The 13,184-nt window shown below is 43.9% G+C and overlaps 2 protein-coding genes across 4 annotated transcripts; one reads left to right on the top strand and one right to left on the bottom strand.

Annotated features, from left to right (window-relative positions):
- The first annotated feature begins 168 nt into the window (after positions 1-168).
- On the top strand, positions 169-8,978 carry LOC115548356 (elongation factor 1-delta). Of its 3 annotated transcripts, XM_030362915.1 has the most exons (10): positions 169-283; positions 1,244-1,670; positions 2,862-2,976; positions 4,040-4,111; positions 4,977-5,033; positions 5,671-5,737; positions 6,940-7,037; positions 7,574-7,789; positions 8,235-8,429; positions 8,844-8,978. In XM_030362915.1, exons 2-10 carry the CDS (start codon positions 1,276-1,278, stop codon positions 8,880-8,882), a joined length of 1,254 nt encoding a protein of 417 aa, XP_030218775.1. In that variant the 5' UTR covers positions 169-283; positions 1,244-1,275; the 3' UTR covers positions 8,883-8,978. The 3 variants fall into 3 exon arrangements, with proteins under 3 accessions (XP_030218775.1, XP_030218776.1, XP_030218777.1); XM_030362916.1 differs by lacking the exon at positions 4,040-4,111; XM_030362917.1 differs by lacking the exons at positions 4,040-4,111; positions 4,977-5,033 and having other exon boundaries at positions 170-283.
- Positions 8,805-12,098, bottom strand: LOC115548351 (tripartite motif-containing protein 16). The gene is made up of 7 exons (XM_030362907.1): positions 11,462-12,098; positions 11,157-11,243; positions 10,787-11,020; positions 9,958-10,117; positions 9,811-9,864; positions 9,664-9,723; positions 8,805-9,583 (listed from the first exon to the last, which is right to left on the bottom strand). Exons 1-7 carry the CDS (start codon positions 12,053-12,055, stop codon positions 9,048-9,050), a joined length of 1,725 nt encoding a protein of 574 aa, XP_030218767.1. The 5' UTR covers positions 12,056-12,098; the 3' UTR covers positions 8,805-9,047.
- Positions 12,099-13,184: the final 1,086 nt, after the last annotated feature.

Genomic DNA, 13,184 nt, shown 5'->3' with positions numbered 1-13,184 from the left:
CAATACGTTAAATTATTGAATATAGGCTACATAAATGTTCAATTGATTATGTTTTCAACTGATGATATAAGTGACTAATATATCAAACACATTATTTAACACGAGTGCCAAGAGTGTTATTTATTGTGACAATTAAAAGCCAAAAGAGCCAAGTATATAGGCCTACCCCCACTTGTTGCAATAATACCTACGGACCGTTTGAGTAGAGTCTCTTCCACTGTCGGATTACAACCGAGAGTACCCCTCTAAGCTTCTCCAGACACAAACGTCGATTAAAACCAAAGTAAGTGTTGTAAATACATGTTTTCCGATTCGGATTGTGAAGGGGGTGATTGATTATTCGCAGGTTTATGAAGCGTATTGAATGTGAGGTGAAAGACGCCACGTGGCTTTCCGAACTAAGTTCCTGCGCTTGTCAAAGTTGCCCCACCGGCATGGTAGTCGAGCAGCATATGGTTGTGAAGAGCACACTTTTACTCGGACGTTTTCAATTGTTGATTTCAGTCTGAGTGCAGCGGCACCATAATATGAATATATTTATTGGTTAAATATGTGTCTTTCTCTATTGCGGGTTTATTGCACCGTTAACTACCATTTATTAAGCAAAAAAAGGAATCTGATCAAAAGGGGACATTTAATGCCCTAGCTTTAAAGGGAATACCTACCTACATTGAAATTCCCAATGAGTTTGGTGATTGTTGTTGCAGCTGTGTGGTGGAATGTGTCGGTCTCGGTTGTTTGGAGAGTTGTTTAACGGTCTGTTCTATTTTCATGAAATGCTTATGACTATAAAATACATTTTGTGTGTAGTTACCTTCACCTAAAATCAAGGTGATCCCAACACATCAGCTGCTTGACATGTGTTGGACATCAATTTCATATCAGAACCTAACTTTCCTTTAACCCCAATGACATTTTCACTAAGACTGCTCTGACATACCTTTTTCAAAATACTACCCATTGGGATTGATCAGTCAGATTGAGTACATTTTTAGCGCTATGTTACCGTTATGGTAGATGATGCGGTAACTGGCCTGACTTTAAAGCAAACATCCATGTATTTAATCAGTTGTTTTGATTGGCAATATTGTATTGGTGTACGATTTCAGTACATACAGTACTACTGCTGTTGAACCTGTAAGTCCTTGGTGATCAACTGTATCTCTGCTGTACTATTTAACAAATGGCTCTAGCTCCTACCTGTTGCTTCTCTTCTACTCCCTTCTCATGTATCCCTCACAAGAATTGAGTGTAGGAGACCCTTTTATCTGACCGATGGATCAGTCTAAAGCTAGCGCTACGCAAGGAGGAACCCCTCAGATTGCTATCCCAGGAAGACAGGCCAGCGGCGGCCCCGCTGTGGAGCGGGTTAGCGCCGGCGCCCAGTCTGGTAGCGCCAACGGGACGCTTTCGTCCTCCCCGAGGAGCTCAGGCGCCAAGGGGCCCTATGCCCCCCGTGGTGGGGCCAAACTCCCCAAGGGCCCGAAGCAGGGGAACCCCGACAAGGAGAACGGTGCTGCCAAGTCCCCGGCGGCCCCCCGTCGGCCGGCCGGGAGGGGTCGCAACCGCACGTCCTCGGAGAGCGAGAGGGGGGGTAAGGGCAGCCGGGGGCCGGCCCAGAGGAAGCGGGGCCTCTCCGAGACGGAGGGCAGACCCTGGCCCCGGGACAAGTATGACCACCGGCCAATTGGAGAGATGCATTTTTGTTTTTAATCTTGACTTCGATTGATTGGATTTTTCAATTATTGTGGCTGTTTGTGTTTTTGTTTATTTTTTGTTCTGGTGTGATGATTGTGGGAAAGCACAAGTAGACAAGTGCCCCCCCCCCCCTCCCCGCGCACACTCATTACTGTTTCATACATGGTCAATAAGGCGCGGCGTTATCAGAGCTGAACATCACATTTGTTGTGACAAACTGCACAGCGGTGGCGCTATAGGGTGGCGGCTAATCTTTTGTCTAATAAGCCAGGATCTGCAACTCTGCACACAAGCCGCCTCAACTCAATGAACAAAGGATGTCTGTCTGCTGGTGTAATCCATTTGCATTGTATGTGTGTGGAGAACAGGGAAACATGGCGCCTAGGCCTATCTAACTCTTACTTTCAGATTTGACATTGGTCATGGTTTATTTATGGGCGCCATGTACGCAATGCACGCACACCGAAAGCCTAGCAAAGACATTTATAAGTGCCAAGCTGATCAAAGTCACGTCGCTGTGACAAGGGCTAGAGCAATGTGTAAGCAAATTGCATGGCAAAACCAACAAAGAAATCTATATTCATGTTGGTGACTAGTGAAACTAATGGTTTTCTGCGCTTATCTAACCAGATACCATAGCTTTCAAAAATTGAATGGGTCAACCCAATCATAGACGTGTCTAAAGAAGTGCTTGAACACCTCTGCTCTGTTCATTTTGCAGCATGAAATCTGGTACTGTGCTTTCCATTGTTCAGAAGTAGGTGGCTCACGCCTACTGAGACGGAGTAACACACTTTGTGCACCCAGCAGGCCCCAGGTGCTCGGCGTCCATAAATGGGGTTTTACCCACCTAGCCGACCCGATGCCTTAGGTAGTCATCGGGAGTGTTTGTGACTTGGAATTGTTTGTAAATTGTCCATTTGCATCGCTTTGGATGAATCTCGCAATCTTCCGACACGTCTGGCCTTGTGCATGGGATTTTGAATTGTCTTGATTGGAAAAATTCCAATCAAGTTGTGCCATTTGTCTAGATGGCCCTCATTATTGGTTGTTTGGTTGCTATTAACAATTGTTATCTTTAATCCGACATTACGATGGCAGATTTATGTATGACTTGTGTCGTACGGTTTGGTAATCCTCTGCTGTCATTTTGCCACCTCCAGCATCAACATGAGTGGACTGCAGTGTCTCGCCACAGAGAATATCTGGTTCGACAAGCACCGCTACGATGATGCCGAGAGGTGCTTCTATGAGGGAGCCAACGGCAGCCCGGCACAGGTCTGTGTAATGAGCCTTAAAACTACGAGGGCGGGCCAGGGTCAGAAGTAGGGTGACAAGTAGAGCCTGACCGATCTATCGTAGGTCAATGGAATCGGCCATTCAGGCACATACCGGTATCGTGTCAATTTATAAACGTAATCAACTCTTTATAAATCCTCTACTGTGGTGGCTGAACCTCTAAATGCTTTTAACTGGGAACATCCACGTAAAAACTAGTTTGACATCATGTTCTGTGTGACGTTAGTAGCTCCTCCCCATACTACAGGTCATTGGTTCCTTTACCTCATGCCTTCAATGCCATGTTATTGTGGCCCGAAGCCTTGCTTGAGGCCGAGCAGAAAATCCCCAGGAGCTGCATCACCCCCCCCAGGATTCCAAAATATATATATATCCAAGGCACCTTTGTGTGAGGTGCCTTGTCCACAGCTGTGCAGTGTCTGTTACAGCTCCTTTTGCTTTCAGCGATTGCTGCACTTTCATCATCACAGTGCGCCGCAGCTATCTGCTGCATGCATGGCAACTAAGCCGGTTGACCTAAAAGTAGCCTGGGTGGACGAGAGAGGCGGGGGGGGGGGGGGGGGGAGGCGTGGGGGAGAGAGAGCATTTGGAGGCAGGTGGATTGCCAGCTGTCCATTTTTTTTTTTTTTCCTCCAGGGTAACCAACCGTTAATCTATTTAAATAATATGATAAATATAATGTAAAAATAGGTGGTGTATGCACCTAATATTGAATTAATATCCAAATCCTCTAAGTCCTCAATTTGATCACATACTTCTGCGATTTTCTGATGCCTTTTTTTAATTGTAATTGTTGTGTGCAAGCAACAATGTTAAGTTGACGGTTAGAACCGTTAGTTCAACAGATTCAATATACAACAAATGAAATTTAGCTCTGAAATGTTAATGGTCTCCTAAAATAAATGGCTCACAGTAAGGTGCGTGTTGGTGCGCTAAACCGATTCGCCAGCTTACTTTTGTATTTTGGCATGCTTCCATTCTGCTACCTCTACTGCTTCACTTTCATCACTTCCTACCCCCTACCCCAAACACGTGGCTACAGGAAAAAGATGCTAATGCCATCCTGCAGGAAATTGCTAAATCCAGGCAGCAAATCCAGCAGTGCCTGGACGAAGTGAGTACTGTAAAAGAATGGCCTTCCCCTAATAAATCCAGCACTGGCCATAAGGTTGTGCTAAAAACAACATTGTAAAACAGTTATACAAGGCACCAATAGGTTTTTATTTGGTAAGCCCGTAAATTGATATTTAACTGAAAGGTTAGTTTCAGTAGCAAGAAAAGAAATGTCAACTGCACATTCCCTCATACATTGCATTAAATAGTGGGCTTCAGACGTGTGAATCTGAGATTAACAATTTAGCATTTTAGGAGCTGATATCGATAAAGTATATAGTGCCTACACCAAATAAGAGTGTATAGTGCCTGCTCTCCTATTCAACTCTGTCCATTAACAATTTAGCATTTTAGGAGCTGATATCGATAAAGTATATAGTGCCTACACCAAAGAAGAGTGTATAGTGCCTGCTCTCCTATTCAACTCTGTCCATTACGCTGCTTGCTTCATTCTATAATCACCTTTCCATCTGCATACCCCATAACTTTTTTTGTTCGTTTTTTCCACACTTTAAACATTATTTTCTCGGCTCATCACTGATACCGGACTACTCTTATCCTCTGCATTTAGAATTGAGATAATTACCATGGCGACCTAATGCATGTTCTTTACTTTGGGAAATTTGTAAAAAATAATTAAGATTCATTTTGTATTTATTTTTCTCTTTGTTGTGCGACAGTCATATCTTGGTAATATAGTCATTGGACCATTCAGGATTATGTATGAGAAATTGCTTTACCTGTAGATTTGTTAACTCGGGCAGGTAAAAATAAATGTTGGAGCCTGCTTCCTCGTGTCTACAACCTACGCCCCTTCTTCTGTCTCTCTATTTCCTCTGTAACCCCCGTGCGTTAACCGGGTGCAGGTGAAGTCTGCCACGCAGCCTGCCAAAGGCCGTCAGGCCAAACGGCCCCACAGAAACGTAAGTCCCCTGCCCGCCGGCCTGCAGACGGCACCCGCTGCTCACGCTGTCCCACTGGGCTGGGTCCGGTGGGGCCGGGCTGGGCTGGGCTTATGCGGCTAGGTGGGGGCGCTGGCTGGCCCTATCACAGCTGCAGAATCATAACCCTCAATCATGTCTCCTCAAACCAATGTGTGCCTGCTTTTTCATTCATGTTTCGTTCAAAAGTTGGCCTCATTGATTGTCTGCTAATGAGCTTTGTGCTAGCCAGTTATAGTGCGGCATGAATGTGTCACTTTATTTTATAATTGACATCTCATTTTGAAATAATTAACATTGCACTCCTTGACCCGTGTTGTGCTGGGTTTGACATGGTTGAAAGTAGCACGCGTCTGAAACAGTGGAATAACTTTGTGTTATTCCACTGGATTGGTGTTTTTAAGTGTGAAAGAAATCAAACAAAATGGTTTCTTAAATTGAGTTGTATAACCTTGTGTGTCTGGTGTGTACTCAAATCAGAGAAAATGTACCTTGCTGGTCATTGCGTTGAACTCATTGCTTGCACAATTTATTTTGCTTGCATTTTTTTATCCTAAATATTAACCTGAGAAAAGTCTGATATTGTACAGTGAATCTATGTTTTTGTTTTCACCCACAGTCATCATCAAAATCTGGGGACCAGGACACAAAGGGCAAGCAGATGGATTATCAGAGTATGCAGAAAGGTGTGGGTTTGATTTTATTTTCAAAGGCCCTGAGTTACTATTTAAAGCCTGCCACACACATAAAGATAATCGGGCTGATTTTGCCCCGATTTTCCCCCTTCCGATCACGGACAGACATCGCCCGATTATCTTAAGCTCTTAAGATTATTTTATAAGATTCTCTTGTAGTGTGTGGTGTGTTAAGAGTGAAATTCGGCCGACAATCGGCTTCGAAATCAGTCGGCGCCGATAATCGTAAGTATTAAACATGTTCAATATTTAAGATTATCGGCGGAGAACGTTATGGTGTCAAACGTCTTGTGTGGGGGGGAAGCCGACAATCGGGAGTCTCCAACGTGACGTAATATTGAATTTAACCAATAAAGAGCGAGCTGACTGAACACGGAATTATAACGAGCTATCTCCATGGCTACGATATCCCTGAATACCACCAATATGGCGAAGACAGTTAAAGTTAAGGGATTTTTCAGTTAGGATTAATCCCGAAACCACCATCATGCAGTCGGTATCCAGCTGGTCCTCCATGAGTTTACACCGGTTTACACTCGCTCTTCTTCACTTCTTCTTGTAGTTAGTTCAATGACTATTTTTGGTGTGACTGCCCCCACAGGTCAGTCAGAGTACTACGTCAGATCACGTTTGTTCACGCGAGATTTCTTGCTTGAGGGACAAGATTCTAGTGCGTCTGAAGACAAATCTTTATGTGTGTGGTGTGCTGTGTTTGGAATATCGCAGGACACCACACACAATACGATCAAAACTGTTAATGTAATCTTAATGTGTGGGGTCTCTCACAGATAAAAAATCGGTTGAGATTTATAAAATCTTTATGTGTGTGGCAGGCTTAACGGTGCTCAAATCAGTCCGACAACGACTTTAGGATTTTACTTAATCATTAAAACAACGTCTTTGTTATGTAACATTTTTGTTGTGATCCAGCTTATGAATGGTAGAAAATCATTTAGTTTTTTATGATTTAAGTTTGATTGGCATTTTCTATTAACAATTAATGTTTTAATATTTCAAGGAAGTAAAGCATTTGATCAGTCAATTCACCAGGATCTTTCCAAGGAGGGCCTTTGACAGAAGGCACAGCTGAGCTCTCTCCCTGTACATGCTGTATTTAATTACTGAGACAATGTGATATGGTCTGCAGCGATAGGATATTTTCATCCAAATATTCTGTCTATCATTGGTTTCAGAGATCGAAGATATGAGAGCCCTCATCCGGGTTCTTGAGTCAAGGGTGACCAGTCTTGAGAAGACCCAAACAACGGCAGCTCCTGCACCGTGTGTCCAGGTTAGTCCTTTTGATTGATTAACAAAACTACCAGATCTTTTCAAACGTAGAGCAACATTTTCTAGAACGATTTTCTATGAGCGGTAAAATAGGGTTGTATGTTTCAAAATGCTTCAAATAAGCTGCACAATAGTATGAATCTTTTCCCACAACCCTTATACTGTAACAGTTGTTTCAATAAATAATATTCCTTGATGGCTGCTCAGCAGTTGGATGAGTAAGCCTCTGTGAGTAATTGGAGATGATTCGAAATCAAGCTTTAGTAAACACTTGTTTTATCACCCGAATGTATATCACTGAAAACTGCGCCAAATTTTCTTTAAAGTCTTTGTGCTAGCAAAACCTACCTATTAGCTACTCCATTAAATAAGCTGCTGCGACAGTATTCGTTCGGAAAATATGGATACAAGCTGCAAGTTTGTTGGAAAAATAGGGTACTGTCAAGTGTTTACAAGATGGCAAACTTTCCAATTGACTTATGCTCTCATAACGGCTCACTTCTGCAATTTTAACATACCACTGAAAATCACTTTTAGGCTGCTAAAGTGCAGGCTGCACCACAGAGGAAAGCAGTGGTTGATGAAGACGACGACGATGATGATGACGATGATGACCTGGACCTGTTTGGCAGTGATGACGAGGACGCTGAGACATTGCGCATCAAACAGGAGCGCATCGATGCCTACGCAGCCAAGAAGTCTAAGAAGCCTGCCCTGATCGCCAAGTCCTCCATCTTGTTGGACGTAAAACCTGTACGTGTTTATTTGCTTTCTGGTTCATTTAGGGAAATCTCATATGTATGTTCATGCACAACTAAAATATCTGGAACAACTTGAAATGATTTACTGTCAATATATAGTTGACAGATATTGAACAGTTGACCAGGTATTCTCGCTCTGACAGAGAACTAAAGACACGATTCAGACTGTATTAGTTTCGGGGTATTTCTTCCTGGTACTAACGGACTGACTGAACTCTGGATAGATCTATTCAGGAATCCGGCCATCCATCCTCATTCAATGTGTTTTTGTGTGAGGGGGCAAGTGGGGCAATGAGTTGCTGAGTGATTCAATACGTGGCGCTCAATTTTGATATTGTTGCGGGCCACCACAAATAAATTGTTTCATAAGCGGGGAAACACTGATTCATATTGACCAGCCCATATTTTTGTTCCCCCTTAATCCGTCATTCCACCAGTGGGACGACGAGACGGACATGGTCAAGCTGGAGGAGTGTGTGCGCTCGGTGCAGGCCGACGGGCTCCTATGGGGGGCCTCCAAGCTGCTGCCGGTGGGCTACGGCATCAGGAAGCTGCAGATCAACTGTGTGGTGGAGGACGACAAGGTGGGCACAGACCTGCTGGAGGAGGAGATCACCAAGTTCGAGGACTATGTGAGTAAGCTCCGGCAACGCAAGACACCTTCAGAACCATCTGCAATCACCACGGTTGTAACTAGAAACATGATGGCTAGGTTTCATTTTCATGCATGTACAATACTGTTTAAAGGAACGTGTAGGATTTGAGTGCATAAATAGCTTTAAACTGACAACATATGAACTGGTTGTAATGTCACTTACAAAATGAGACCTTCCTTTTTTTATATATAACCGGGCCTGTTTTGCCAGGAAAAGTGTCATTCTACCAAAAATGCAGTTTCTTTCATATCTTTCAAATTTATTGATTACATTTGTTTGTAATTATTGTTCTCAATGAGAAGGATTTTTTTTATCAGTGCCTTTCTTTTTTGCAAGTGTTAATTCAAATGATCAGATGTTGTGACGCGTTTAATGTCTTTCTCAATACAGATCCAGAGTGTGGATGTGGCCGCATTCAACAAGATCTAAGCATCGTCGCCGTCCCGCTCCCTACTCCACCAAAGTGTTGCTTCTGCTTTCTGCTTGCCTGGTTCTTAATAAAATCCTGCACTTTAAGCACAAAGATCTGGGGTTGGCGTACATTGATTTGATATAATGCCAAATACTCATCCTGTATCATACATTGCAACTGTGCTATAACCATTTAAAAGGGCATAGTCTTAATGTGGAGCCAAGCCCCACCCAGAATCCTGGGTAGAGGGGCTGGGTGAAGGTGGTCCTGACTGTATGCAGGAGAATCATCCCATCTGGAATACTGTAGAAGGACAGAATACCAGCCCTGTAGTCCATATAAACTCCTATTCTGTTGGCACAGGGGACGGCTATGGCCACAGTGTCCTTGTCGTGCTGGAAGGAACAGGCCGAAGGGGAACAGTCGAGACTCCAGGATTTGGAGTTGTGTCCCAGCTTGCAGTCGCTCCCGGCTCCCTCCCTGGCCATGCTTTTGTAACACAATCCCACGGAGACCCCTCCCACTCCGCTCCATTCGACCTCCCAGTAGCAGCGGCCGGCCATGCCCGCCCTACACAGCACCTGGGCCCAGCGGGTGAAGCGCCCCGGGTTCTCTGGGTATGGCTGGGCCTCGGACCATGTGGTCACCCCTCTCCGCCCATCAGACAGGATCAGATATGGGTTGGCTGTGCTGGAGTCCAGTGATAAATCGTGGTTATCTGGGCACAGAAGAGCATATACTCAAAACAGCTTCTGGTCATTTAAGACAATGTGATTTATAAGTGGAATGTATACGCACATTGCAGGAAGTCCTCCCTGGTCTTGAGCTCGGCACTGTGCAGGGGGACCACATCTTTCCCTATTCAATACAATTGTTTGGGTGAAATCAAAGATGCAATCCATGCATTTTTTAGCAATATCTTTTAAGGATCTTGGAAAGTATTACCTTCCACATTTTCGATCTCGATGGAATTTTTATAGGCTTTCCTTAGAGAACCCACTACAAAAAAAAGCAAAGGGCCATGGTTAGCTTAGCCGTGCATCAGTGTATTGGGCTCAAATACTCCTCTAGTTGCAAAGTAAGGAGGCGTACCCTTGTCCGAAACCCGGAGGAGCTCATTCTCACACACCTCTGCCAGCGCTGCCCTGAGCTCCACCAGAGCGCCCCTCATGGACTTGTACATCCGGTATGGAAGTACATCTGTGCTAGGCAGATCCACCGTCTCAGCAGGGAAATGGAATGACTTGCACTTCTACAGAGGACAGAATCAAACACCAGGGTTGTTGGTATGAGAACGGTAATTGGGGGAGTAAGGAAAAGGGCTCCAGAGAATCTGCAACGTGTGATAAGGCCAGGGCCGACGGACTGCGGGGGAAAGTGAGGCAGTCGTGGGGGGGCCCAAGAAAAAAAAAAAAAAAAAAAAATCGAATTATCCACCAGCTCATAGTGTTAGGAGTCGCACATGCCCCCCCCCCCCCCTCAACAATCGTTTTACCCCCCCCCCCCTCAACAATCGAGAGGGGGGGGGGCCCATCAGTACCTCGTGTATAGGGGCCCAGGATTTGGTGCAACGGCCCTGGATAAGGCAAATCTGTATTGGCTCGAGTAGTCAAAGGCATACGGCCGAGGTTGATGAAAATAAGTTGCTACACATTGTGAAGGCAATGTAGCTGATCATGGGTGTTTTGCACTACCATAAAATATTTATTATGTAGCCTATGTATTAAACCAATCCATAATCTAAACCTAAAACCACACACCCCAACCCTGAAACCAAAACCTAAAAGAATCCATGACCCATCAAAGGATCCTGAACAAAGGCATAACCATAGACTATCAAACTAAAGCCTAACCATACGTTTACCACCAGCTATTAGTCCTAGGTTCTTCATACACATCTTCTATTATTCTGGTGCAATACCTGAAGGAATTGAAGATGATCGTCGGTATTGGAGAGCTCCTCCAGCTCAGCACCTCTCCTCTTTAGCTCTTTGGATTCCCTCTCCAGTTTCCCCAGCAGTTCGTCAGTCTCTTGGAGCACGGTCTGCTCTTGGCTTCGGATCAGCTTCCTCACCTCGGAGCGATGCTTCTCGATCAAGCGCGCGAGTTTAGAGAAGGTTCTCTCACTCTCGTCCATCACGGCTTGCGTTGAATGCTGTTTGATTTGCAATGAATTCCCTCACTTCAACGTTATTAAATACAATGGGTCATACTTAAGGTAGCAATTGATATCCCACTATATGCCTAACCGATACATTTCTTAATAATAGCCATTACTGGTCTCGACTTACCTTGATATAATTCACAATATATTTAAGCTCCTTTTTAATCTCTTTATATTTCTGTAAGGATTTAAAAGACGCGTCTGCCAGCTTCCTCTGAAAGAAAACCAAATTTGAAAATAAAAGCATTTTATCTGACCTATATATCACAATAGATCACTGATTTATCAAAATTCAGACCTACATTATATTAAAGATTAAAGTTGACTACTTGAGGCTAGTATTCAATTGGGCAGGACTTACATATTTATAATTATTGAACACAGACTAAACGTCGAGCAGAATTCATGTAACTCATATAAACCACAGCCTACCTCATGCGTGGCTCGCGCCTCGGCCAGCGGCACCGTATCATGGCCCCTGTGTTTATGCCGCACGCACTGAGCACACACACACTGCTGGTCTGTCCAACAGTACTCCCTGAGAACTTTATCATGGTGGCGGCAAAGTTTGTCCCTGACCCGAGCCAAAGGTGTGGTGAGTTTGTGCGCATTCCCTCGAAACTGGTCGTCGTGGACTCCCAAGTGGGCCACGCAGTACGACTCCAAGCAGGCCAGACAGGACTTGACGGCCTCCCTCTTTCTGCTTCCGCTGCAAACTCCGCATAGGACCACCTGCTCTGCTTTGAGCGAGTGCTGCCTGTCAGTTCTTATGTTGCTCGCATGAATCTGGTCCACCACTTCCGAGAGAACGGTGTTTCTACTGAGCGCAGGTCTTGGGTTGAACAGCTGCCTGCACTGTGGACAACCGAAATACCCTTTGTTCTTGTTCCTGGTCCAATAGTCGTCAATACAATCCAAGCAGTAGCTGTGTCCACAGGGAATGGTCACAGGGTCCCGAAGGAAATCCAGACACACTGGACAGCTGAACTGATCTTCTTCGATGGAAATGCTGGTCAACGCAGCCATTTTCTCTCATACAAAACAAACAGGGAAGTGTGACTGTGAAATATGGGAGTGGTGCCACAGGTGACCGACGTGAATAGGTTTCACGGTGAGACATCCAATCAAAAGTAGTTACAGTTGAGGTATAAACAAGTAGGCCTTTGCAAACTGCCGTCAGTAGAGGTAGGAATGTTGCAGGAACATACTGCAACATTTGTTTGCGATCATATACCAAGTAGGCCTACTACAGGACCAGAATAACGATATCGATACCGCTACCAATACCTTTTCTTATTCACGGTATATGCAGGGAATAGCAGTGTTTCATGATTTATGAGGTGAATGCATCATCAAAAAGCTACATCTGAATAATTGTTCATGACTAAATTATCTCTAAATTGTATGCCAAAGGTAAGCAATCATTGTAAGGTGAGTGATAGAATATTATTTATACCGGCCACCTGTGAGAGCTGGTTTTGATAACCAACTGAAGCATGTATTGTAACAAAACATTTTCTTTCCAATGAATGAACAGAGGGCCTATTTTTATTGCACCATTTTTATTATTGTAAAAGGAAAGTGCCAACATGAACAATTATTTTTTAATAAACAAACCGCACACAATTATTTGAGGAGAATAAACCAAAACAATAGCCCTGCTACATACCTATGTACCTGCCACTTCTACACAGTATACTGCTACCACCAAACTACTATATGGGGGCAACTGATTTAGAATATGCTTTAGAGTAAAATAGATGTTGGATAGGGTTGCACGATCAAATGAGAAACACAATTTTCTGGTTTAGAATTTAGATCACGATTCTCTCAAGATTTGTTTTCAATAATAATGTTTATTGTTCTAATTTACCTGATGGGAAAAACAGTATTAGTAATATGATGGTGCCTGATATAAGACCGGCACAACAGAAAGGGAAGACTCCTGTTTTACAGTTTTTTTCAATTGCTTGAACACGTTTTGCAAAATTTGGCTCATTGTGTCAAAACTCAACACACAAGCAAATAAGACAACAACACTGGGAAATAAACCAGTCACATCTATGTCAAATTGAAACCCGGCTATCGAAACCTAACAATTCTTTGTAAAAATGGCACTCTGATGTCAAAATGAAACACACTTGCATCATATGAA

The sequence above is a fragment of the Gadus morhua genome, chromosome 8 (genome assembly GCF_902167405.1).
Source record: "Gadus morhua chromosome 8, gadMor3.0, whole genome shotgun sequence".
Taxonomy (NCBI): Eukaryota; Metazoa; Chordata; class Actinopteri; order Gadiformes; family Gadidae; genus Gadus; species Gadus morhua.
The sequence above is the reverse complement of the archived record's forward strand: the minus strand, read 5'-3'. Positions and strand labels throughout refer to the sequence as shown.